This window comes from Babylonia areolata, chromosome 6 (assembly GCF_041734735.1).
Source record: "Babylonia areolata isolate BAREFJ2019XMU chromosome 6, ASM4173473v1, whole genome shotgun sequence".
NCBI classification, from domain to species: Eukaryota; Metazoa; Mollusca; class Gastropoda; order Neogastropoda; family Buccinidae; genus Babylonia; species Babylonia areolata.
Genome location: NC_134881.1, coordinates 42,673,961 through 42,699,083, shown reverse-complemented (window position 1 = coordinate 42,699,083; position 25,123 = coordinate 42,673,961). Strand labels below are relative to the sequence as shown.

The 25,123-nt window shown below is 39.9% G+C and overlaps 2 protein-coding genes and 1 long non-coding RNA gene across 5 annotated transcripts in view; 2 read left to right on the top strand and 1 right to left on the bottom strand.

Moving 5' to 3' along the window:
• The first annotated feature begins 388 nt into the window (after window positions 1–388).
• On the top strand, window positions 389–5,611 carry LOC143283038 (uncharacterized). Its single transcript, XR_013055336.1, has 2 exons — window positions 389–1,942; window positions 2,224–5,611. It is a non-coding gene; the product is annotated as an uncharacterized LOC143283038 (long non-coding RNA).
• A 135-nt stretch (window positions 5,612–5,746) lies between these two features.
• On the bottom strand, window positions 5,747–12,950 carry LOC143283036 (vesicle transport protein SFT2A-like). Its single transcript, XM_076589039.1, has 7 exons — window positions 12,766–12,950; window positions 12,054–12,140; window positions 11,083–11,165; window positions 9,599–9,680; window positions 9,182–9,217; window positions 7,181–7,269; window positions 5,747–6,000 (listed from the first exon to the last, which is right to left on the bottom strand). Exons 1-7 carry the CDS (start codon window positions 12,829–12,831, stop codon window positions 5,961–5,963), a joined length of 483 nt encoding a protein of 160 aa, XP_076445154.1. The 5' UTR covers window positions 12,832–12,950; the 3' UTR covers window positions 5,747–5,960.
• Window positions 12,951–14,141: 1,191 nt separating this feature from the next.
• Window positions 14,142–25,123, top strand: part of LOC143283035 (mitogen-activated protein kinase kinase kinase 3-like) — a 26,230-nt gene continuing 15,248 nt past the window's right edge. Inside the window, exons 1-6 of one of the 3 annotated variants that reach the window (XM_076589038.1) lie at window positions 14,142–14,311; window positions 15,074–15,238; window positions 15,907–16,067; window positions 18,086–18,191; window positions 20,114–20,251; window positions 22,688–22,829. In XM_076589038.1, coding sequence (XP_076445153.1) covers window positions 15,083–15,238; window positions 15,907–16,067; window positions 18,086–18,191; window positions 20,114–20,251; window positions 22,688–22,829 — 703 coding nt within the window. In that variant the 5' untranslated portion in view covers window positions 14,142–14,311; window positions 15,074–15,082. The other 2 variants (XM_076589037.1, XM_076589036.1) reach the window with 2 other exon arrangements.

Below are 25,123 nucleotides of genomic sequence, written 5' to 3'. Positions count from 1 at the left end.
CTGTCCATATCTTTCATTGTATTCTGAGCCAGTTCTAAGGTTGAAAACCTTCGAAAAATGAGCTGTGATTGATCCATGCAAGACAATGCCATTTTCACCAGTCGTGTCGGCAGATGCCTTCAGAATTCTCCATGTTGTACAGTGCAGACTGAACATGCCCAAAGGATGTAAACAATTTCAACCATTCCAGAAGTCTGGGAGAAACCATGAAAGTTGTTTCCCTTCAACTATTAACCATGAATTGCTGATGAAAATTGGATGCAAAGATACACAGGCATATGACATTGCAACAAAAAAGGCACCAATCATTTGTCCAAAGGCAGGCAACAGCTTAGCTTTAAGAATCCAAAAGGGATTTGTAACATAAGTATACAGAAGCAGACACAACTAAATTCTCAAACATCTTTACTTTTTCTATTTCCCAATTCACTTTCCCAACAATCTGCTTCTCTACCAAGTAAAATGTACTTTATTGTCTCACATGAGGCAATTACATTTCCAATAACAAACTCCAGTCACACACACACTTAAAGAGTCCACTAAAATTTATTCTCAAATCTCCACATGCAAGAACAGCATTAACTCAAAACATTCTTTTCATGAGCAATGACATTATCAATAATGCTTCAGAAAACAGTCATACCTTTACACGAACAAAACAAAAACGAATTATGACCAAATAAATAATTTCCATGTACCGGTATATAAGAGTATGAGGAAGAGGGATGGACACGCAGGGAGAGACACTGGTACACGTCAGGTTGATGATTGATTTTAGTCCATCTTCACAGTTCATTCAAACAACAGACATGATAATAAGGTGTTCAACTTGTTTTTGCTACTTTTTTTTTCTATAAAAAAAGAGGTATCTTTCTTTGAACATGCCATTATAATTTACAACAAAAACACAGAATATTGTGAAAAAATTTAACCAAGAAAATGTTTACCTTTGAATAAAAGTATCTGTGGAAAGAGACAAAAAGAGGGGGGAAATGCAAGAAAATTATGTATGCTACATGTAGGTATGTGATAAAAACCATATACTTAAGCAGATAAGAGTAGACAAAAGCCAATAAAAATAATTATCAGTGGCAGTCAACAAATAACCAACTGTCACAAAGCAAAATAGCCATCCTCCTCTCTCTCTCTTTAAACAATTGGAAGCAGCAACATATACCAGCATTTCATGACAACAGATTAGTGCTCCCGTAAGCTGTACCATTAATGTGTTTCCTTTGAACAAATAGTGTGTGTGGTGTTCTGAGCAAGCAATTTGGGGATTCCCCCCTGATCCCCCCAAACCCAAATGAAATCCCTTTAAACATTTCCACTGCCCATAGCTATTGATCATACTTTACTATTATACCAGTTTAGTTTCAAGGTGAAATCATCTGCATAAACCCAACCCACAGGTCAGGTCACAGGAGCCTACCTAATACTACAGGAGAGAGAAATGATGGGTAAACCATTTTACAGGATGTTAACAAGAATGGGACTGTATTATGATTACAAATAATGATTAAATACAAAGACAGAGATTACTAGCTGTCATTTAATACTAGTCATTGAAATTGTTTTAGTGCTTACATTTCACAGCACAGGAGTAGAACACAGATTCAACTCTGCACATGCAGAATGTTCTGAAACTGAAGGAAAGAGGGTTTTTAGCTCACACGTTTGCAGCAAATTGAACATGTTTAGTCACGTCTGATTTCTGTCTCCAGTCAATTGGATATCCCTGTACATGAAGAGATGCAAAACTTTCAGGCTAAAGGAAAGTGTACTTAATTAAGCACACACATTTTTGACAAAATGAAGCGCTGCAAAAGTACTTAAGACATTTGCTGCACAAGAAGAATTCTGTTTAGCTGATCTTATTTGCTAACAGGAGCTTTGAAAACTTTGTGTGGAATGGAATAAGAGGTACTATTAAACTCTTAAAGTCTTAACTCCCGAGAGCAAGGTTTCGGTTGCGCCCCTTTTCTCTGCATTCAAATTTTGTATTACGTGTAGCTGACACATTTTGTACTTTCCAAAGTCAATTCAGGTCTAGATTGGAAGCTGCTAGGCAAATCTCGCTCTCTGCCATAAATGAAGCCAAACCGTAGCTTTATTAGGCTTTTATTTTGAATAAACCTTCACCGACGTCACAGTGTCAGACTCTGGTGAGAAACTGGCTTGATTCAAATCGCCCGCCATTTATAGTCCGGTTCAGGCTTTAAGAGCTCAACAGTATTATCAAAAAGAAAAGAAAAAAAGAAGCAGTCATGTTAATCACTCTTCACTGGAGGACATGATAATCTCAGACTTAAATTTTAACAGCAAAGTTTGATCACTGGGCATTAATTCTGTAAACAATAGAATCACACACACGCACAATTCATTACTGTAACTACCATCCTAGTTTGTAAAAAGAAAAAATTATTTTAATTCAACATTAACCACAAGCCACAGAAAATGATATTTTTTATAACAGTCCTGCTCAGCACTAAAAAAAAAAAAAAAAAAAGTCCAGACTGAAGTGAGTGTTCAAGTAACAAGTGAGACACGGAATGTGAAAACAAGAAGGAGCATCTACAAATGACGCTGACCTACACAAAATCTTTTACTGTCACATTTCTTAATTTAGCTCGCTGCCCTTCTAGGTGGCACTGATTCTGATGTATACATCATAAAGAGAAGGATTAGTGTCCACAGCTGCACAAACAAATCAATGAACACTTTTCTTCTTCTTCTTTACAGACAGGGCTTTCCAAAAATGGAAAGACAGAAACTGCACTACAAGTTTTCTCTTTTTGATTTACAGGCTGTGAAACTGAAAAACAATAACAAACTTACTTCTTATATGCCTTACTTAGTGAAATTGACTGACACATCTGAGTACATTCTTCGCTCGGAACGTAAACTAAAACGTCTAAATGTTAAACAGATAATATGGAAAGGAAAGGGAATTCAGTGGAGGTGATGGCTTTCAGTTCTTCAGTTCCTGAGGGCACTGAGTGTAAAATGTGAAGACATTCACTTTGGCTTTGCTTTTATCCACCACTTTCGTGACACAAGGCACTGCAAATTTATGAGCAAGAGAAGCTAGGCTTTAGACAAAATGTGTAAGAAAATATGATTGAGAAAAACCACAAAAATAGTGTTTATATTTCATAGATACATCTATACAATCATCTTGATTTATTAAATAAAAACATGTAATACCACAAGCACATCATTCAGACTAAAATAAAATAGTTTTTTGGATAAGGATTGTTTTTTTCCCTTCTTTTTAGGATAACAAAAAGATGCCAATGTATCCTAAATAATTTCCAAACATAAACACGGAAGAAGCTACTGAAACTGAATGCACAGAATCAAGGAGTATCAGCAATTAGCATGGATATATTTATATTTATGAATGAATAATAAGGCAAAGAATATTCTATTTCTGAGCCTGAATGAGTGGATAAATTTAGCACGCATTCTTTGAAACTGACTGACAGATCCTATGTCAGTAGTATTCTTAATCAATATTGGAATTGTTAGCCTTCACCTGAAGTCTGTGTTGAAAGAAACATTAATACTAATTTTTTTTTTCCTGGGCAAGAGCATCAAACACTGTATTTGAAGAAGACAATTCCACATTAATTGCACAGCAAACAATACAAAGGCAGACAACTTCAAGCAATGTGGACGCTACAGACATTCTGAAGAATGAAATAGGACCGAGACTGACGCTTGTATCCATACCAGATGCACAATCATCTTTTTAGTTTTCTGTTGTCACAATCCATATCCGTTCCATCTTCAAGCCAGCGTTGACATGCATTCTTCACCATGGTATGTTTCTCTCTCATGAATGATCACTATCAGTGATTACTAAAAGCACCACTGCAGCTTTCATTCTCCTGCCGTTCACGCACAGGTTTTCACTGGATTCATTACATCACAGCTGAGGCATGCACTGCACTGAGTGCTGGGAAGGGCCAGCAGCACACACCTAGTACTTTTCCACCAGAATGCACACACATTGCTTGGAGGAAAAACGATGGACTGACAACACTGCAGAATCAATGGACATAAAAACCATTTGCAGAGACCCAGGCTTTAACACACAACTGACAGACATGAAGGAATCTGGTGAATAGCCCTTCTGTGTGGCACCCCAATGGCTCTTCACAGAGCTGAGGGGGAGAAGATGAAGAAGAAATTGTTTATATGTAAGAAATAACTGAACTTTAGTAATAAAATGCTTCTGGAAGACTTTAAATGAGTAACATCTTTTACTGCTTGATATCTCCTTCAAGGAAAGCTTCTTCATTCATTCTTCTTTACCTCTTTATTTTGCAGCACATAAAAAAACTAAATATTTAGAGTTTTAGGGGGCACATGCAATACAATTTTCCTTTACAGGTAGTAATCATTCATCCGTATGCCCAAATCTCAGCATCACAGGTTCAGGTTTTTGTTGCTTATTATCCAGCCAACTGCACAGGGCCATATTTACTGATGTAAAAGGCGAGTTACTACATGTAAAACAAGTACCCTGATGGGCTTGTCTAAAGGCCAGCAGGCACTTGTTTAAGATGGAATGTGTCATGATCCTGGATGGGCATTAGATCTGGTTCCACACACTTTTAACAAAGCTAAACCAAATTCTATTATCATCACACTGTTGTTGTTGTCTGATCATCAAATGCTTTCAGCACAGAGTGATGATACAACAGATCTGACCGCAGGGATAAAAGCTACAAACATAGCATGCAGCTAGAACAGTAGAAGTGACATTCCTTCTTCCTTTGTTTTTTGTAAACACATGACACCACTCATAACTGGATCATCAGATATGTAGACTGCAGACAGACACTAATTACCCACAAATAGAGAAGCAGCAATAATTACACTGTCACACAAAAACAATCCAGCCTACAGTCAAAATGGAAATCTGATAGACACCCAAGTGTGCACTCATACTGACTTGATTATTGGCACACACAAAAAAGCACACACAATGACACACATGCACACTAACACTCCAGAAAACACAAGCACACGTCACCCTTCAAAGACCGAGCAAGCCACCATGAACTTCACAGCAACTGAGAAATCAAAACATACAAACTTGCAGCCTATGACCAACAGGCTCGGCATAAAGTACACACATGCAAGCGCATATATACATACAATTTTCATTCACCTCATCATGAACTGTTAAAGAAAAAGACTTAATGAATCCTGAAGTAAGCTGAATGTGGTCCCAAAATCAAATAACCTTTTTTTTTTGTTTGTTTTGTTTTTAACTGTAAAATAAACTCTGTGCGTTAGCATGCATGTCTGTGTGCACGTGTTAACACAGCACCTCCTGCAGAATAACATCCCACCTGTCCATCAGTTAAATCACAATCAGTTCTAAAAGCACAGAGGTACCAAATAAACGCAGAAATGCTATGCAGAAAACAGCAAAAAGCAGCAGCAGAAAAGTAAACTATTTACTTGGAAATAGAAATCAACAACAACAAAAACCTTAAGCAAATCAAAACAACAAATATATATCTTCCAATGCTCTTTTCCAAGCATACTTTGATATAAAAACCACAAAACTTTGAAAAAGAAAACAGAAACAAAATGGACGACAGCTAAGATGTGAACCACCCCCACAAAAAAAAAAAAAAAAAAAAAAAAAGATCCAGAAATAAATGTTCCTGCTGCTGACCTCTATTATCTGACATCTATAACTGCAACCGATTTTCAAAGCATACACTCATAACTTTCTCAAACAAACAACATTAATGTTATTCCATTTCAATGCAAGCCAGTTCAAGGCAAATGCTAGCACTTTCTGAGTGAATGCACAGTATATAACCAAGTTGTGGTGACAAATCTGTATTTGCTGTGAGTGGATTAAAATGAAAAAAAGAAAACAAACAGATGATCAGATTTTGATGCCAGATGGATGAATCTTTCATGTGCAGATCTCATTCAACGCAGGAAGAAAAGCACTTCTTCACCACGTCACTGGAAAAAAGGAAAAGAAAAAAAAAACCTGTCATGTCAGTGGAAAGAAATTTCAATATTAAGTCCTATTCACAAAGTCAGTGGAAAGAAAATATAACCAAAAGTACAATTCATTATGTCAGTGAAAAGAAAATATATACAAAGCTGTATTTTGTCATTGTCAGTGGAAAAAATATAGCCAAAATTCTATTCATCATGGCAGTGGAAAGAATATATAACCAAAAGCTCTATTCATCATGTCAGTGGAAAGAAAATTTAACAATCATCTTACTGTGCATAGGGAATGTAGGATAAGGAGAATACATTATCATTATCATCATTATCATTATATATTGCATTCACACAGAACAACCCATATCTTACTGTGCATAGGGAATACAGAATACAGAGAATACATTTATTATCATTATCATTATATCATCATTATAACGTTACTATTATTATTATCATTATATCATTGTCATCATCATTATTATTATCATCATTATTATCATTATCATTTAACACCTACATAAAAAGTTCCATCTATCCAAATACTGTGCAAAGGGAATGTAGAATAAAGAGAATACATTTCATCTTCTTCTCATTATCAAACACCTCCACATCATTCTCAAATAAGCCTGTCAAGCCACAACTGACGCTGCACCAGTTTCATCACCCAAACCAACAAACCCATAGTCTCCTTAGACAGAAGGATGTTTACTAGTCTCCCAAGACAAAAGGATGCTTTCTACTGCAAACAGTACCTGCAAGTGAAGTGATGGCCTAGAGGTAAGGCGTCCGCCTAGGAAGCGAGAGAATCTGAGCACACTGGCTCGAATCACGGCTCAACCACCGCTGATATTTTCTCCCCCTCCACTAGACCTTGAGTGGTGGTCTGGACGCTAGTCATTCGGATGAGACGATAAACCGAGGTCCCGTATGCTGCACGCACTTATCGCACATAAAAGAACCCACGGTAACGAAAGGGTTGTTCCTGGCAAAATTCTATAGAAAAGTCCACTTCGATAGGAAAAACAAATAAAACTGCACGCAGGAAAAAATACAAAAAAAAAGAAAAAAAAAAAAAAGGGTGGCGATGTAGTACAGCGATGCACTCTCTTTGGGGAGAGCAGCCCGAATTTCACAGAGAGAAATCTGTTGTGATAAAAAGAAATAACAAATACAGCTGTCATCTTACCGTGCATAGGGAATGTAGGATAAGGAGTACCAGGTGAGCGCCAGAAACTGCACCACACAGCACACTATGGACAGGGCCGTATTCCTCAGCTGCAATGAATCAATCATCACTGTGTAGTGTTAGCACATAAAATGCTGATGGCTTAGTGGAGAAATAATGCACGCAGTGAATCGATCATCACTTTGTAGTGTTTACACATACAATGCTGACGGCATAGCATATAAACAATGCATGCAGTGAATTGATCATCACTGTGTAGTGCTAGCACATAAAATGCTGATGGCTTAACACAGAAACAATGTGCGCAGTGAATCGATCATCACTGTGTAGTGTTAACACTTTCAACGCTGACCGCTTGGTGTAGAAACAATGCACGCAGTGAATCGATCATCACTTTGTAGTGTTAACACTTTCAATGCTGACCGCTTAGTGTAGAAACAATGCATGCAGTGAATCGATCATCTCTTTGTTGTGTTAACACTTTCAATGCTGACCGCCTAGCGTAGAAACGATGCACACAATGAATCGATCATCACTGTGCAGTGTTAGCACATAAAATGCCGATGCTTAGCATAGAAACAATGCGCGCAGTGAACTGATTATCACTGTGTAGTGTTAACACTTTCAATGCTGACTGCTTAGTGTAGAAACAATGCGCGCAGTGAATCGATCATCACTGTGTAGTGTTAACACTTTCAATGCTGACTGCTTAGTGTAGAAAGAAAGCATGCAATGAATCGATCATCACTGTGTAGTGTTAACACTTTCAATCCAGACTGCTTAGTGTAGAAACAATGCACACAATGAATCGATCATCACTGTGTAGTGTTAACACATACAATGCTGACGGCATAGCATAAAAACAATGCATGCAGTGAATCGATCATCACTGTGTAGTGTTAACACATACAATGCTGACGGCATAGCATAAAAACAATGCATGCAGTGAATCGATCATCACTGTGTAGTGTTAACACATACAATGCTGATTGCTTAGCACAGAAACAATGTGCGCAGTGAATCGATCATCACTGTGTAGTGTTAACACTTTCAATGCTGACTGCTTAGTGTAGAAACAATGCATGCAGTGAATCGATCATCACTGTGTAGTGTTAACACTTTCAATGCTGACTGCTTAGTGTAGAAACAATGCATGCAGTGAATCGATCATCACTGTGTAGTGTTAACACATACAATGCTGATGGCTTAGCGTACAAATAATGCGCACAGTGTCCCAGCCTCTTGCTAAAATAAAGTACAGTAATATGATTTTTACAACAGAATTCAGGTAGGGTCCCTTGCTGCACAAACTTACTATGACACCATAAAACAACATGTTTTCTGGTTCTTACTGTTCACTGCATACAGCTCTTTTCAGGCCTCTTGCCAACACAAAAGTATGGTGCTATGATTGGCAAGAGCACAAAATAAAACAGTGTCTTCACTTTCATATATTTAATATCATACTTTTTTTTTTTTACATCTGTCCCATACATTCATTCTTCAATTTAACACTATCAAAAGTCACCTACCACAACCAGTCAATATTACAATCACAACAGCCACCACTTGTAACCAGGTGAGATTACAGTTGTTTCTACACAGAATATGTTTCACTTTTTGCAGTCCTAGCCTCATACAATAATATGCTTCCACACACACACACACACACACACAAAACCAACAAAAACAAAAAAAACAACAACCCCACAACGTCTACAAAAATCAAAATACTGCCGGAAACATTGATAGACATAATGGTAATTTTTGCAGGATGCTTTCCCTGTGGAAACAATTTTTCTCTCTCTAAATTATAGAGATTCTGATTTGGTAATGACAAGTATTTTGTGGATGTGTGTGTGTGTGAGTGTGAATGCAAACATGCATGCACATGTGTGCATTTATGTCGTATGTGTATGCTTGTGCTGTGTGCACATGGGTGTGTATCTGCATGAGTGTAAATGGGAATGGATGACACTGTCAGTATGAAATCATACTTACTGCTATCGCACAAACCAGTGTCAGAACAAACATCACCTGCAACAGATAAAAAGAAAACAATAGAAATGGCTTCAGTTTTTATCACTAGTTAGTTTTACACGCAGACACAGACACACACACAAAACACAACACATAGGCATGTGCCAACATGCACACACACGATATGCATGCACACATGTGAATGCCCATTTACACATGTACATACAAACAAAAAATTTATTCTCAAGTTGTTAAAAACTCTCTATCAACGCTAACACACACACCCACACACAAAAAATACATTCATGATTCTCTCTTCACACACACACACACACACACACACATGTATGCATCCACATTCACACACCATAGAAATACATACTTGCACACACACAAAATTCACACACACACAAATTCACACCATACACACACACTGACCAGCACAAGCAGTGTTGCGATCACCCTGGTTTTGGCAAACATCTTTTTGATCTGATTGCACGGCCCCATCAGGAAGCATGTGCTGCAAAAGAAGACAATCACCATCACGCTCTGCACCTTCTGTCTTCAGGAACGGATACTAAAACCAGGTGATGAACACTGAACAATAAACAACAGACAAATACAGTAACTTATGCTCTGAAAAAGCCACACTGGCCACTACATACAGAGGGTAAATAACTGAAGACTTGATCAAAAGACACAGAAACAACAAACACACAACCATCTTCCCCTACCCTACCCACACCTCCAACCCACCTACAAGTTGTGTGTGCTTTTGTGTTCATACAAGCACAGAAAAAACAAAACATAACAAACTTATTTCATCACCAGCCAGAGGTTAAGTCATTAATTGTGTGTAAACATTAAAAAAAAATCTACAGTTTATTCCATTACAAAATCATCTAAGTTATCAGTGGCTATCTGCATTGTAAACCACAACAAAATAACTAAGATCGATGGTTGTTACTTGCAGTATAAACCATCACAAAATCACCAAAGGTTTAACTGGCTGCTCGCAGTTTAAACCATCACAAATTCACTATAGGTCTTATTAGCAACTGACAGTTTAAACCATCACAAAGTCATGAAAGGTCTTATTAGCTACGTGCAGTTTTAACCATCACAAAATCACCAAAGGTCTTACTGGCTACTTGCAGTTTAAAGCATAGCAAAATCACCACCAAAGTTGTCAGTGGTTACTAGCAGTTTAAACATTTGCAAATGACCAATGTTGTCTGTGACCATTTTGTAAAATCACAAAAAGTTGTGAGTGTCTGCTATTCGCAGTTTAAATCACTGCAAATTCACCATCAAAGTAGTCAGTGGCTATCTGCTGTTTAAAAACCACCCAAAATCACCACCAAAGTTGGCAGTACATACGACTTGCAGCATCAGGCCGCAAATCACCAAAGTTGTCAGTGGCAACCTACAGTTAAATCTGCTTAACAACACCAACACGGATGTTCAGATGGACAAAAACATTCCGCATATGCTAACCAACACATGTTCTATAAAATTAGAACAGGAAGTCTCTAGACAACAGACGTGGTATCCCGACAAAACATTGAAATAATATATGTCCATAGGTGCACGGACAACTAATGAGATTAAGCATTAGGAGTGTTTAGATGAGGCAAGGGTGGGTTGGGAGAGGGGATGAAATTTCATCTGAAATCATAACTGCTGAAGACGTTAAACAAAAGAATGAACAAATAACCAAAGAACTAACCTATATATGGCTGATTATATACATTCACATTGCTGACACATGTTAAGCCCAAAAGAACAGATTGCTTAATAAGATTAAGAGCACACGCACAAACGCCCCTCAATTCATTTCTAACCCTCCTCTTCTCTATAGTTTTAAAATGAAAACCCTGTCCACCCCTACCAAATCCATCTGGACTCCCTGTTAGTCTTACCTGGCCAGAGACAAGATGTTCCCCAGCGTGTACAGAATGGCAAAGATGGTCAGCCCATTGTGCAAGAATATCAAGCAGCTTCCCTGTCACCAATAGGAACACAATCCTGTAATAATCCTCAAATACAGAATTGAATGTACAATGAAAATGGAAAAAAAGGAGAAAAAAACCGAGAAAACAACAACAAAAACAACAATGAGAAATGAGTCAAATAAAAAATATACAATAGCAAAACACTAAGTTTCACCCCCCAAACTGGCATGTTTTGGCCCGGCTGCATCAACTGAGAGGGGTGCTTCACTTCAGACACAATGTTATTGTAACCGATCAACCTACAGCAACCGTACATCACATGATGATTGAAATACAAATTTGACACAGGCTGTTCATGTCTCAAGACAAGGGATGTAAAACTTTACTTGTTACTTTAAATCAAAAACAGAAATAGTAAAATCTCAGCTCCTGTCAATGTTGAAAGTTATGCCTTCTTATGGGCTATCTTCTTGATTCAAATGTTCACCACTCTGTCCAGACTTGTCACTAATTTCATCAATTCATGACACTTTCCCAAGTATTATCGGATGAATTATAAGTCAAATCATCATTATCTGGGTCAAATTCCTTCCATCAAAATTTCATCGACCACTTGCTGTGCAGTAAGCCTGATGTTTTACAAAAAAATTGCTGAAAACTTGATTAAAAAAACATACTAATCATTTGATTTTTAGAGCAAAACTTCCTGTGCCTGTGAGGAAGGAGGTTAAGTTCCAGTTACTTCCCTTCCCTAGCAGTTTAATGCATAAAAGCAAGCTAACTGGTTTAAGTGAATGGGTTTCTTTGCCTGACTGCTAGTCAGGCTCAGATGGAGAACATCAATCTGCATGCATGGAGTCTGGACACACATAAATGTACACACATCACATGCACATGCAAGATAGCAAGGACACACATACACTTTGAAAGAGGCTTACCAAAATGGATAATGTGGCACCCAAGATGAAACACAATGCAAACAGTTTGATACGAGTACTCCAGCTCAACGTGGATGCATCACTGATCTGAAACAAAGACACCAGGAAGCAAACTAGTCAGAATGCTGTTAAGGAGCACACCTCATTTGGAATTTTATATATTATATGTCTGCTTAGTTCTAACTTCTACATACAAACAGCAAAGAGCTGGATTTTCAATTTAAGAATCCAATACCTGAATTATATTGGTTACACATAGTGTAAAAGTTTCTTTCGAAGATTTGTGATTTTCAATAGAGGTCCACTTGTTTAAACACAAACTGAGTTTGTCATGTGTGTGTGTATGTGTATGTACGCTTTTTTGTGAGCGTGTGTGTGTGTGTGTGATCACTACATGTGTGCGCGGACCTCTGCTGCAGGGGTCTATTGTGTCTTTATATACATAAATGTGTGTGTGTGTGAACATCTGGCGTTAACGCTCAACCCCGACAACTCACTCCATGGTGGGTTCACGTTCAACCCCTACAACTTACAATTTCCATCATTACTTGGGGAACTGATAATTTTTTCCCATGCAAGATATTTTAGCGACATCTGGTATTTTTCCAACTGTTACCATGCATCTCATGAGATGTAACTTTGTGAACTGTGTGTTGTGGTTAGTTTTAAAAAGAAGAACCCTCCAGAGGTGTGTCGATTCCATAAATACAACCTGCGTTATTATTCCTCTGTCTTCGTCATCCTCATCACCGCTCAAGGCACGTTTCAGTTTATCCATAGTGAGGTGATACAAAATACTCTGAGGACAATATCTCTTTTCCACAGGAATCAGTGACAGCCGTGTCACAGAAGGCCTGAATCACTAAATGTCACACGCCTCTGACCAAGTTTGTTGTCGAAAACCTTAACTTCCGGTTTCGCCAATTATCTAAGAACGGTAACTATGAACGGTAAAACACTGTCATCAGAAGGTTAGTTGCCCTTGACCAGAACATTCCCCCCCCCCCCTCCCACCCCCTTTTTTTTCAATGTGTGCGTGTGTGTGTGTGAGGATCAGGAAAAATACGTCGCAGAGGCCAGTATGGCCATCGTCGCAACGGAACTTGGGAGAGCGCATGGAAAAACAAACAAACAAAAAAACCCAACAAAACACCACGCCCCCGCCCGCCAAAAAACAACAACAACAAAAACCAACCAACAAAACCCACCACAACTGCTACTCAGTGTTATTGTCGGGAAACAGTAGCTGGCAGGGGTCTTTTGATGGCCGCCTTGAATGCTGCGGTCGTCCCTGCACTCACAGCTCCTTCCTTCAGCTGATTTCATTCCGCTATTGTTTTTACAAATGAGTTCTTTAGCTGGTCTGTCCTGCAGAATGGAACAGTGACAAAGCCCTTGCTGTAATCGAAAGTTCTTCTTTTTACTATATTGACTATATCATGGTCTTTATAAGACGTAGGCTTGGATCTTCTGCTGGTCTTGCTTGCAGGTGTCAAGAACTTTCCTGGTGGTAAGGCCGGTATTTGATTGTCAAAGATCCTAAACGTTGTATATTGTAAGTCGTATGATTTTGCGAAGATCCTCTAAAGGTGGTAAATTTTGATTTTGTAGCATTTGCGTCACGCAGCCTGGATCCCTTGATCTGTAGTCCCTGGTAATGAATCTGGCGGCCTGGCGTTGGACTATCTTGAGGCATTGAGCTTTTCGACATACTTTTTGAGGTGCCGGGGGTCCCACACTGCTGGCTCCGTACTCCAGCGTCGAACGGGCAAGTGAGAAAGAAAAAGTCACACACACGCACGCACACACTGACATAAACACAATTGTTCACACACACACATTACACACACACACACACACACACACACACACACACACACATACACGCGCGCGGTACCCGATTGTACGGACATAGATACGCGCTATGGCATTTACATGTTTAACATCACTTTGAAAACAGAAAATAAGATTATATTCAGACAACCGCATTCATCGATCACTTTGTCTTGGTTGTTACTGTGTGCGTGTCGTTTCCGGTTGGGATTTTTTTCGTGGCGCTTCCCAGGTATTTTCTGATTCTGGAAAACACATGGCTAAAAATACAGGCCTATACGTAGCGTCCCATTCAGACCTTAAAGTATGTAACTTTTTTTTTCCGAAATCAGACTAAAGTCCAAAAGCCCAACAGTAGGGTAAAGAAGCTGTGGTGATTTTCTTTCTTTCTTTCTTTTTTTTGTTGTTGTTGCACGAACTACAAGGTGAGACACCATGTTTCCGTGAGAAGATCCGGGAAGCTACTTTCACTTTAACACGTCACACTCAAAAGTACATTTTAGTGGCACAGTGGCCTAACTGCTGACAAGGAAATACATTTTCAGAGAGTCAGAGGGATTGTCTGGCTAGCTGCTATGCAAAACATTGTACGAAAGTAGTATTACACTTTGTCCTCATCAAATGAGGAAGACAACCTCAGTAAGTATACCAGGCGTCAGGCTTCCTCGATCATAGGTTTTTATCATGCATACTTTGTGATTTTTATTTCACAAGAATTATGCTTATGTTTTTTCATCAGGCTGCCACATACTTGTCAAACTCGTAACATCGATAAACTATCAACACCTCTTTAATCTTACATACTTTGTTTTTTGTTGTTTTTTACCACTGAAATCAGGTATATGTTTTTTGATCTGGCTGCCACATGTATACTTGTCAAACTCGTAACATTGGTACACTAACATCATCTTAAGACATGTGAGAAGATCTATTGAATTTTCAAAATTTGTGCATTCTTTTTTCTAGTAAGCTTGTATATGTTCTTTAACATGAGCTCAGTACTTCATTTAATAACAGCAATGTACGCCAGGAGTGAGCAAAACTACTACTGTTACTGTTCATATTAGCAAGAAAAAAAGTAATTGAAATGCTTGTAATTAAAAAAAAAAAAAAGAAAGAAAAGAAAGGGTTGCCATTAGTTTTACTTGATGGTGAAATTTTAATGTGTAGTTTACATTTGTTGACAGACGGTACTGATGTCGTTAAGCAGCAGCAGCAGCAGCAGTAGCTGCAGTGTGGCACTGTCAGGTGTGAACTTTGTGAGCACTAGTGTCAGAGAAAGTCACCTAGAGCTGCTCATCAATATTTCCCAGTGTTCTGACAGCAAGTGTTCCGATATCACCTGTTTGAAGGTATGCCTTAGGACAGTAAGGAAACTGCATGTGTGCTGTGTCTGTCTCAAGGAACAGGATATATAACAGGATTGTTGAGCGAAAATTGTGTGGAGGAATGTAATTTTTTTTTCTACCTTCATGCACTTATAAGAAAATTTGTCTTGTGTTTATTGTTGAGTTTGCTCGTGTGTGTGTGTGTGTGTGTGTGTGTGTGTGTGTGTGTCTGTGTGTGTGTGTGTGTGTCTGTGTGTGTGTGTGTGTGTGTGTGTTGATGGTTACTGAAATTCTCTTGAGGGAAAATGCATGATATTGAGTTGATATGGAATCAACAAAAATAATCTGTAGTAAATCCATGAATGTGAAGTGGACTTGAAGAATAGTGTTATGATCATTCACCAAGGTACACACTTCTAGATAAACTTTGGCTATAGTTTATGAACTTCAAGTAGTCAGCCTTAGATGTGTATATGTCACTAGTTCAGTTGATGGTAACCCTCATCTGAGCCAATTTCATGCAAGCTGATTTATATTATATGATTATTATACAATCACATACATGTGTGTTTGTTTCTCTTAATGATATGCTATGATTTTTAGTCTGTCATTTTATTTTTCTGACTTTAGAGTCATGGTTTTGTTTACTGGAGTCTTGATTTGTTGCCATAGTGCTGGTCTTGCAATTGCAGTTTAAGGAAGATGTGCAGAAACTGGAAGCTGCCTTGAGAAAAGGGCTTAGCCATGTGGACAAGGAACATCTGGTGACCTTAAGATATCTTCATGAGCACTACACATTCCCTTGCTGTTCGCCCAACTGCCAAGTTCCTTGGTGCCGTTATATGTCTTACAGGTCAGTGGGTTTCCGTCTTCTTCTTCTTCTTCTTTGTTTGTGGGCTGCAGCTCCCACGTTCACTCGTATATACATGAGTAGGCTTTTACGTGTATGACCGTTTTTACCCCACCATGTAGGCAGCCATACTCCACTTTCAGGAGTGTGCATGCTGGGTATGTACTTGTTTCCATAACCCACCGAACGCTGACATGGATTACAGGATCTTTAACGTGCGTATTTGATCTTTTGCTTGCGTATACACACGAAGGGGGTTCAGGCACTAGCAGGTCTGCACATATGTTGACCTGGGAGATCGTAAAAATCTCCACCCTTTACCCACGAGGCGCCGTCACCGAGATTCGAACCTGGGACCCTCAGATTGAAAGTCCAACGCTTTAACCATTCGGCTATTGCGCCCGTCAGTGGGTTTCTGTGTTTGTTCTTCTGTATTTCCTTCAGGAAGTGATAGAAACACAGTTTGGAGGAACTTCTCTGAATAAGGTCTTGATGCAGTTTTCAATAGTCGATCAGCAGATACTTTAAATTTGAGTTGAGTTTTATGTGGACTGAACAAGGCGTGGGTGATTTGTTTTTTTGTTTTGTTTTTTAACAGTTTCACCACCAAGTTTCTGTGTGAAAAACACTCAGTACTCTCAGTCGCAGGCTTTGCTTGTGTCAAAGCAGCACATTGGATGCGTTCACTTTAGATTTGGTCAGGGGGGAATGGTTAGTCATTGTTCTTTTGTGCGGGAAAGTGGCTGTAGCTGTCAAGCTTTGTTACAATGTGAAAAATTGTCCTTTTGATTTGACCCTTGATGTTGACTAAAGTTGCCTGTGGCAGCGCACTATCTTGTCAACTAAAGTTGCCTGTGGTGGTAAGAGAGTTAACATCATCAATGAACCTTTTATAATTATTTTGGTTTTTCTCTTTGACTGGTTTTAAGATCTGATGGGTATTCAACCCAGAAATAGCATCTTTGTGGTCAGCCTGACAATAAACAATAAGATATGATTTGATTTCTTCTGTATCAGTCTTTTTGTTTGTTTGCTTTTGCTGCCCCATCCACTGTTGGATTTGTGATCGACGGGCGCAATAGCCGAGTGGTTAAAGTGTTGGACTGTCAATCTGAGGGTCCCTGGTTCGAATCACGGTGACGGCGCCTGGTGGGTAAAGGGTGGAGATTTTTACGATCTCCCAGGTCAACATATGTGCAGACCTGCTAGTGCCTGAACCTCCTTCGTGTGTATATGCAAGCAGAAGATCAAATACGCACGTTAAAGATCCTGTAATCCATGTCAGCGTTCGGTGGATTATGGAAACAAGAACATACCCAGCATGCACACCCCCGAAAATGGAGTATGGCTGCCTACATGGCGGGGTAAAAACGGTCATACACGTAAAAGCCCACTCGTGTGCATACGAGTGAATGCAGAAGAAGAAGAAGAAGGAATTGTGATCCAGTGTTCACCAGTGGTCAGGGTTCAAGGCCCTGTTTCGGCATGGTGTTGTGTCCTTGGGGAAAGGCACTTTACTCCGATTTTCTTCACACCACCCAGGTGTGAATGGGTACCTGTCTTCAGTCAGGGAAGGTTAAAGTGATGGAAGGAAAGATTTTGGCCCTGCCATCCTGTTCCAAGCCCTAGACACAGTGGATATGAAATCATTGCCCCAGTGTGGATGTTCATCGCTATGGAAGCAATAATGTTTTTACTTTAACCTTATTCATGCCACATGTATTATCAAATGCACTTTGAGTCACAAGTTTTAGAATTGAATAAAGGCACATTATTATTATTATTATCATCATCATCATCATCATCATCATTATTACTATTATTTTTGCTGTTGTTGCTGCTGATGTCATCATTATTATTATTATTACTATTATCATTATCATCATCATTACTATTATCATTATTATTATCATTATCATCATTATCATGTCTATTATTATGATTATCTCAATTATTATTATTTCTACTATCCTCATTACTAAGGGGTATTGGTGTGTACACATGTTTTTTGTCACGGCCAGGTGTCTGCAGAGTCAAGAACACACTCTTCAGGAGCTGATGACCGTGCTGAATGACCCCATGCTGACCCTGCTTCCTCAGGGAACACAGTTTGAGGAGGTCATCCAAGTGAGTACTGCTGTCCTGAGCACAGTAGGCAAGTGGTTAGAGCACAGGACTTTCAGTCCTAGGGTCCTTCTTCTTCTTCTTCGTTTGTGGGCTGCAACTCCCACGTTCACTCATATGTACACAAGTGGGCTTTTACATGTACAACTGCTTTTACCTCACCATGTAGGCAGCCATTCTCCACTTTCGGGGGTGGGCATGCTGGGTATGTTCTTGTTTCCTTTACCCACCGAACGCTGACATGGATTACAGGATCTTTAACGTGCCTATTTGATCTTCTACTTGCGTATACACACAAAGGGGGTTCAGGCACAAGCAGGTCTGCACATATGTTGAATAGGGAGATCGGAAAAATCTCCACGCTGACATGGATTACAGGATCTTTAACATGCGTACACATATGTTGACCTGGGAGATCAGAAAAATCTCCACCTTTTACCCACCAGGCGCCTTTACCAAGATTCGAACCTGGGAACTTCAGATTGAAAGTCCAACACTTTGACCACTCAGCTATAGCGCCTGTTGTCCTGGGGTTTAAGGTTGAAATTCTGGCTGTATGTGGTGGGTTAGGGGTGGAGGTTTTTTCCGATCTCTCCATGTCAACATATGGTGCAGTGACCTGCTAGTGCCTGAACCCCCTTCATCCATATATACATGCAGAACATCAAATATACACATTGATAATCTGGTAATCCATAACAGTGTTTGGTGGGTTATGAAAATATGAACATAGCCTGCTTGCACACCCCTGAAAACGGAGTATGGTATTTATGTGGAGTGATGGCGTAGAGGTAACGCGTCCGCCTAGGAAGCAAGAGAATCACAGCTCAGCCGCCGATATTTTCTCCCCCTCCACTAGACCTTGAGTGGTGGTCTGGACGCTAGTCATTCGGATGAGACGATAAACCGAGGTCCTGTGTGCAGCATGCACTTAGCGCACGTAAAAGAACCCATGGCAACAAAAGGGTTGTTCCTGGCAAAATTCTGTAGAGAAATCCACTGCGATAGGAAAAACAAATAAAACTGCACGCAGGAAAAAATACAAAAAAATGGGTGGCGCTGTAGTGTAGCGACGCACTCTCCCTGGGGAGAGTAGCCCGAATTTCACACAGAGAAATCTGTTGTGATAAAAAGAAATACAAATACAAATACAAAACGGCAGGGTAAAAACACACAATTGAAATTGGGAGTTATAGCCTGTAAACAGCAAAAAAACAAACAAAAGCTTTCTTTGTGATAAAACAACAACAACAACATTTCCTTGGTTTTTGTTATCTTGTGGTATTTGTTTGAAAGATAACTTTCAAGTTTTATCAAAAGAAAACCATGGAATGACATACAACATCATAATTATTAGCACTTCAGGGCTTCCAGTTTCATTTTAATTGAAAGGACCAATTCTTCTTTTGGAGTCTTTTCCAAGGGGTAATTCACTGTCAGACATTATTTGGGAAGCTTCAAGAATTGTCAGCCCATTTCAGTTTCTTGGTCTGATTCTGGGCAGACAATAAAATAGTTTTGCAATTCTGCTACTGATAGTGGTAGTGATACAGAGATACATACACATGCAATATACAGCATTATAGTTGCTCTTTCGGTGTTTGTATATGGTTTTCAGTTTATGTTCATACCTTTTTATGTACTATCCACACATTCGTATGTGTTTGTGTGCTTGTACAGTGTGCTTTTCATTTATGTACATTTACAAGCATGAATTTATCTGAACATGTTTAATTATGACATGTTCGAAAGAGTTTTCCTTTGCTTTTTAACATTGTGGTTCTGAATTGCTAATTTTTCTGGGGGGTTTTTTTTTTTTTGCATACAAATTTTTTTTTTTTAGCATTCTTGTAAATCACACATGAAAGAAAGAAAAAAAAGAAGCGAAAAGTTGTGTAAAGGTATGTCATCATTTCTTCCACCAGCTTGATCCTGGGATCTCTTGTAAGGTGGTTGAATGGGAGCACTGGCTGATGCTTTTTCCACTGTCGCTGTCACACACAGTGGCTTTGGCAGCTCCTCTCGAGCCGGATACACAGTCCATGCGTTGGGTTGTCAAAATGGTGAGATAGCTTGTTCTTCCCTCTCTCTCCATCTCTGCCTTTCGCTCTTCACCTGTGTCTGCGAGCATTCCTGGTGTCCTGCTTCTACAGTGCTGCCCCAATTCACATTGCATGTATGAGGAATGAGAGGGGGCATGGGGGGAGGGAGGAAGTGGGGGAGGGAAAGAGTGATCATGAGTGATCATGAGTGGTTTATGTTCATTTGTAACGTTTTTTTTTTTACCATGTAAAGTGCCCTGAGCTCATAAAGAGGAAGGGCTTGTATGCAAGTGTACAATTCTTCTTCTTCGTATTATTATTATTGCTGTTGTTGTTATCATCATCATTATCATTATTAGTATAAGTACTAGTATTAGTATTATGATTATGATTATGATTATTATTATTATCATTGTTATTAAGTCGAGCAGCTGTTTTCTAATTTTGGTGTTGTTTTGCAGGCAGACTGGCTTGCACCCTTGAGGTCATGTTATTCAGTGCAGGGGTCTTGCTTTTTTCTGTCTATTTTTTATAAAAAAATTTTTTATTATTATTATTTTTTTTAGGTATCCCCATTTTAAAAGAATGATTACAGTCAATGTAGGTGTGCTTGTTGCTAAAGTTTATTCATAATTTTCAGCTGATTTTTGATAGGTGTTTTGCAAAAAAACTTTTAGAAATTTTTTCTCAGAGAAAGATAGGACCATTGCCTGTAAGAAGGTTGTCTGCTTTTGATAGTTTTTTTTGTGAGGATGGGGGCGGGGAGGTGGAGGTTAGCTTTTAGATGCTGACCCTTTGTGTAGGCTCTAGTTGTAAACATCATTATTGAACAGGGAACAAAATAAAAGGATAAAGGTTAAAGATCCCATTGCCTTTTATGGCCATTGGGACAGTGAATTCTTCTTCTTCTTCTTCTGCGTTCGTGGGCTGCAACTCCCACGTTCACTCGTATGCACACGAGTGGGCTTTTACGTGTATGACCGTTTTTACCCCGCCATGTAGGCAGCCATACTCCATTTTCGGGGGTGTGCATGCTGGGTATGTTCTTGTTTCCATAACCCACCGAACGCTGACATGGATTACGGGATCTTTAACATGCGTATTTGATCTTCTGCTTGCATATACACATGAAGGGGGTTAAGGCACTAGCAGGTCTGCACATATGTTGACCTGGGAGATCGTAAAAATCTCCACCCTTCACCCACCATGCGCCGTCACCGTGATTCGAACCCGGGACCCTCAGATTGACAGTCCAACGCTTTAACCACTTGGCTATTGCGCCCATCGGACAGTGAATTCATATCCAGTGTGTCCGGGGCTAGGCATATGAAAGCAAGGCCCAATTCTCTCCTTCTGCCATTTTAACCTTCCCCAACTGAAGTCAGGTACCCATTCACACCTGGGCAGGGTGAGGCAAAGCTGAGTAAATGGTCTTTCCCAAGGACTCAAATGCTGAAATGAAGTGTATTTGTATTTGTATTTCTTTTTTTTGTCACAACAGATTTCTCTGTGTGAAATTCGGGCTGCTCTCCCCAGGGAGAGCGCGTCGCTACACTACAGCGCCACCCATTTTAAAAATATTTTTTTCCTGCATGCAGTTTTTATTTGTTTTTCCTATTGAAGTGGATTTTTCTACAGAATTTTGCCAGGAACAACCCTTTTGTTGCCATGGGTTCTTTTACGTGCGCTAAGTGCATGCTGAACACGGGACCTCGGTTTATCGTCTCATCCGAATGACTAGCATCCAGACCACCACTCAAGGTCTAGTGGATGGGGAGAAAATATTGGTGGCTGAGCCGTGATTCGAACTAGATTCTCTCACTTCCTAGGCGGACGTGTTATCTCTAGGCCATCACTCCACTGTGAGGCCTCAAACCCTGATCACTGGTGGAATACTGGATCAGAAGTAACCGATTCTGCCATCGTGGCTCGGGAACAAAATATCATGGATTAGGCCAAAGATGTGGAACAAGCTCCCTGATAACCTCCGTCATTCTGATTCCCTCGTATCTTTTAAATCTCGTCTCAAAACTCACCTTTTCCCTCAGCAATAAGTTCAATTGTGGCAGGTCCACTTCCTTTGTGTTAGCTGTGCTTGACTATGTGTGTATACATATGTATGTGTACATAACTACATGCATGTATATGAATGTGTATTGTGTGTGCGTGTGCATGTGCGTGTGTTTATGTAAGTTTGTGCCTGCCTATGTGTGCGTATGTGTAAGGGTAGCTGTTAGATACACATGTATGTTAAAATGTATGTATGCAGCGTGTGTGTGTGTGTGTGTGTGTGTAGTCACATTTTGGTGTGTGTATGTAACATAGATATGATGTTTTATGTTAACAAAAGCGTTTTTGTAAAGCACCTAGAGCACCTAAGTATCCATTATTATTATTATTATTAGGATAAACAGTCACCATCGCAGGCAGTGACTGGATTCATCTCTCATGTTGCAGGTATCTCTCCGAGATGATGACAATCAGCTGTGCATGTTGAAGAAACTGCGAGGGCTGCGACATCCACACATGGTCAGCCATATCTGGGCCGCATCAAGTGACACTCATCAGTTGTTAGCAATTTGCTCAGAATATCTGCCTGGTGAGTGGAAATTTTGGTCTATATAAGACAACTGAATGACGTCAGATTCTATGAACTGTAGGGCAACAACTTGATTCCTGTTTAAGGATTTCTTCTCCTTCTTCTTCTTCTGCGTTGGTGGGCTGCAGCTCCCACATTCACTCGTATGCACACGAGTGGGCTTTTACGTGTATGACCATTTTTACCCCGCCATGTAGGCAGTCATACTCCACTTTTGGGGGTGTGAATGCTGGGTATATTCTTGTTTCCATAACCCACCGAACGCTGACATGGATTACAGGATCTTTTACGTGCGCATTTGATTTTCTGCTTGCGTATACACATGAAGGGGGCTCAGGCACTAGCAGGTCTGCACATATGTTGACCTGGGAGATCGGAAAAATCTCCATCCTTTACCCACCAGGCGCCATCGCGATTCGAACCCGGGACCCTCAGATTGAGGGTCCAGCGCTTTAACCACTCGGCTATTGCGCCCGTCCCTGTTTAAGGACAAATCTTGTTTGTGATTAACGTGTTTACCTCTGATTGTAATCCCTCGGTAAAAATTTCCTGCAGTCTCCAACTTAAAAAATCTATCAAAGTCAAAAGAAAATCTGGCAGACATGAAACGTGAAGTATCAAAACCTCTTGACTTCCGACCTTACTAAGAGGTAACTTTTTCTCAGCCTTCTGATGTCTAAATGTGCGCACACACATGACACATGACACATGTGCACACACAGATACATGCGCATGCACACATACACACACAGCGACATGCATTCACTCTCGCACACACAGCATAGGTATTAAAATCTGCCATGCCAGAAATGCTTCAACAACAGACGTCAGTCACAGCAGTGAAAACGATTTGCTGTAAATGTTTTGCATTCAAAACAAAGTTCGGTCTAAAATTGGCAGCTTCTATGAACAGACTATGTCAGTAATAAACTAACCGTTGAAATGTGGTTCAACTCAGGTTTTGTTTGTCTTGTAACCATTCAAGATCTGACCATTTAGTCTGTAATGGATGCATACATATTCCTCTGCATGCACACACACACACACACATGCACACAGACACAAGCACACAGACACTCACATACATACACACACACATATGCACACACATTTGTATGCATGCACACACACACATGCACTCAGACACTTACACACACACACACACACACACACACACACACACACAACTCATGCTCACACACCTATTATCCCTACCCCCACACACATCCGCAGCTCTCTCCATACACACACACACAAACACACACACATACACACACACACACACACACATATGGGTGGCACTTCCTTGACAGAGCAGCCAGAATTTCACACAGAGAAATCTTTTGTGACAAAAAGTAACATGGCACAACACAACACAACACAGCACAGCACAGCACAGCACTACACAGCACAGCATGGCACAACACAACACAACACAGTATAGTACAATACAGCACAGCACAGCACAGCACAGCACATCACATCACATCACAACACAACACAACACAACACAGTATAGTATAATACAGTACAGTACAGCACAACACAGTACAATACAGTACAAAACAACGCAACGCAACACAACACAACACAACACAACACAACACAACATCACATCACATCACATCACATCACATCACATCACATCACATCACAACACAGTATAGTATAATACAGTACAGTACAGCACAACACAGTACAATACAGTACAAAACAACGCAACGCAACGCAACGCAACACAACACAGCACAGCACAGCACAGCACTACACAGCACAGCATGGCACAACACAACACAACACAGTATAGTACAATACAGTACAGTACAGCACAACACAGCACAACACAACAACACAACAACACAACACAACACAACACAGCACAGCACAGCACAGCACAGCACAGCACAGTATAATACAGTACAGTACAGCACAACACAGTACAATACAGTACAAAACAACGCAACGCAACGCAACATAACGCAACGCAACGCAACGCAACGCAACACAGCACAACACAACACAACACAACACAACACAACACAACACAGCACAGCACAGCACAGCACAACACAACACAGTATAGTACAGTACAGTACAGCACAACTTAGTACAATACAGTACAACACAACGCAACACAAAGCAACACAACACAACAAACACAACACACAACACAGCACAGCACAGCACAACACAACACAACACAGAATAGTACAATACAATACAGCACAACTTAGTACAATACAGTACAACACAACGCAACACAAAGCAACACAACACAACACAGCACAGCACAG

Coding starts and splice junctions, on each gene's coding strand:
- LOC143283036 (XM_076589039.1), bottom strand. CDS start 12,831: ATGGATAAACTGAAACGTGCCTTGAGCGGTGATGAGGATGACGAAGAC. Junction 7,270..9,181: donor CACTGGTTTGTGCGATAGCA/GTAAGTATGATT, acceptor GATTCATTGCAG/CTGAGGAATACGGCCCTGTC. Junction 6,001..7,180: donor TCCTACATTCCCTATGCACG/GTAAGATGACAG, acceptor CCTTTTTTCCAG/TGACGTGGTGAAGAAGTGCT.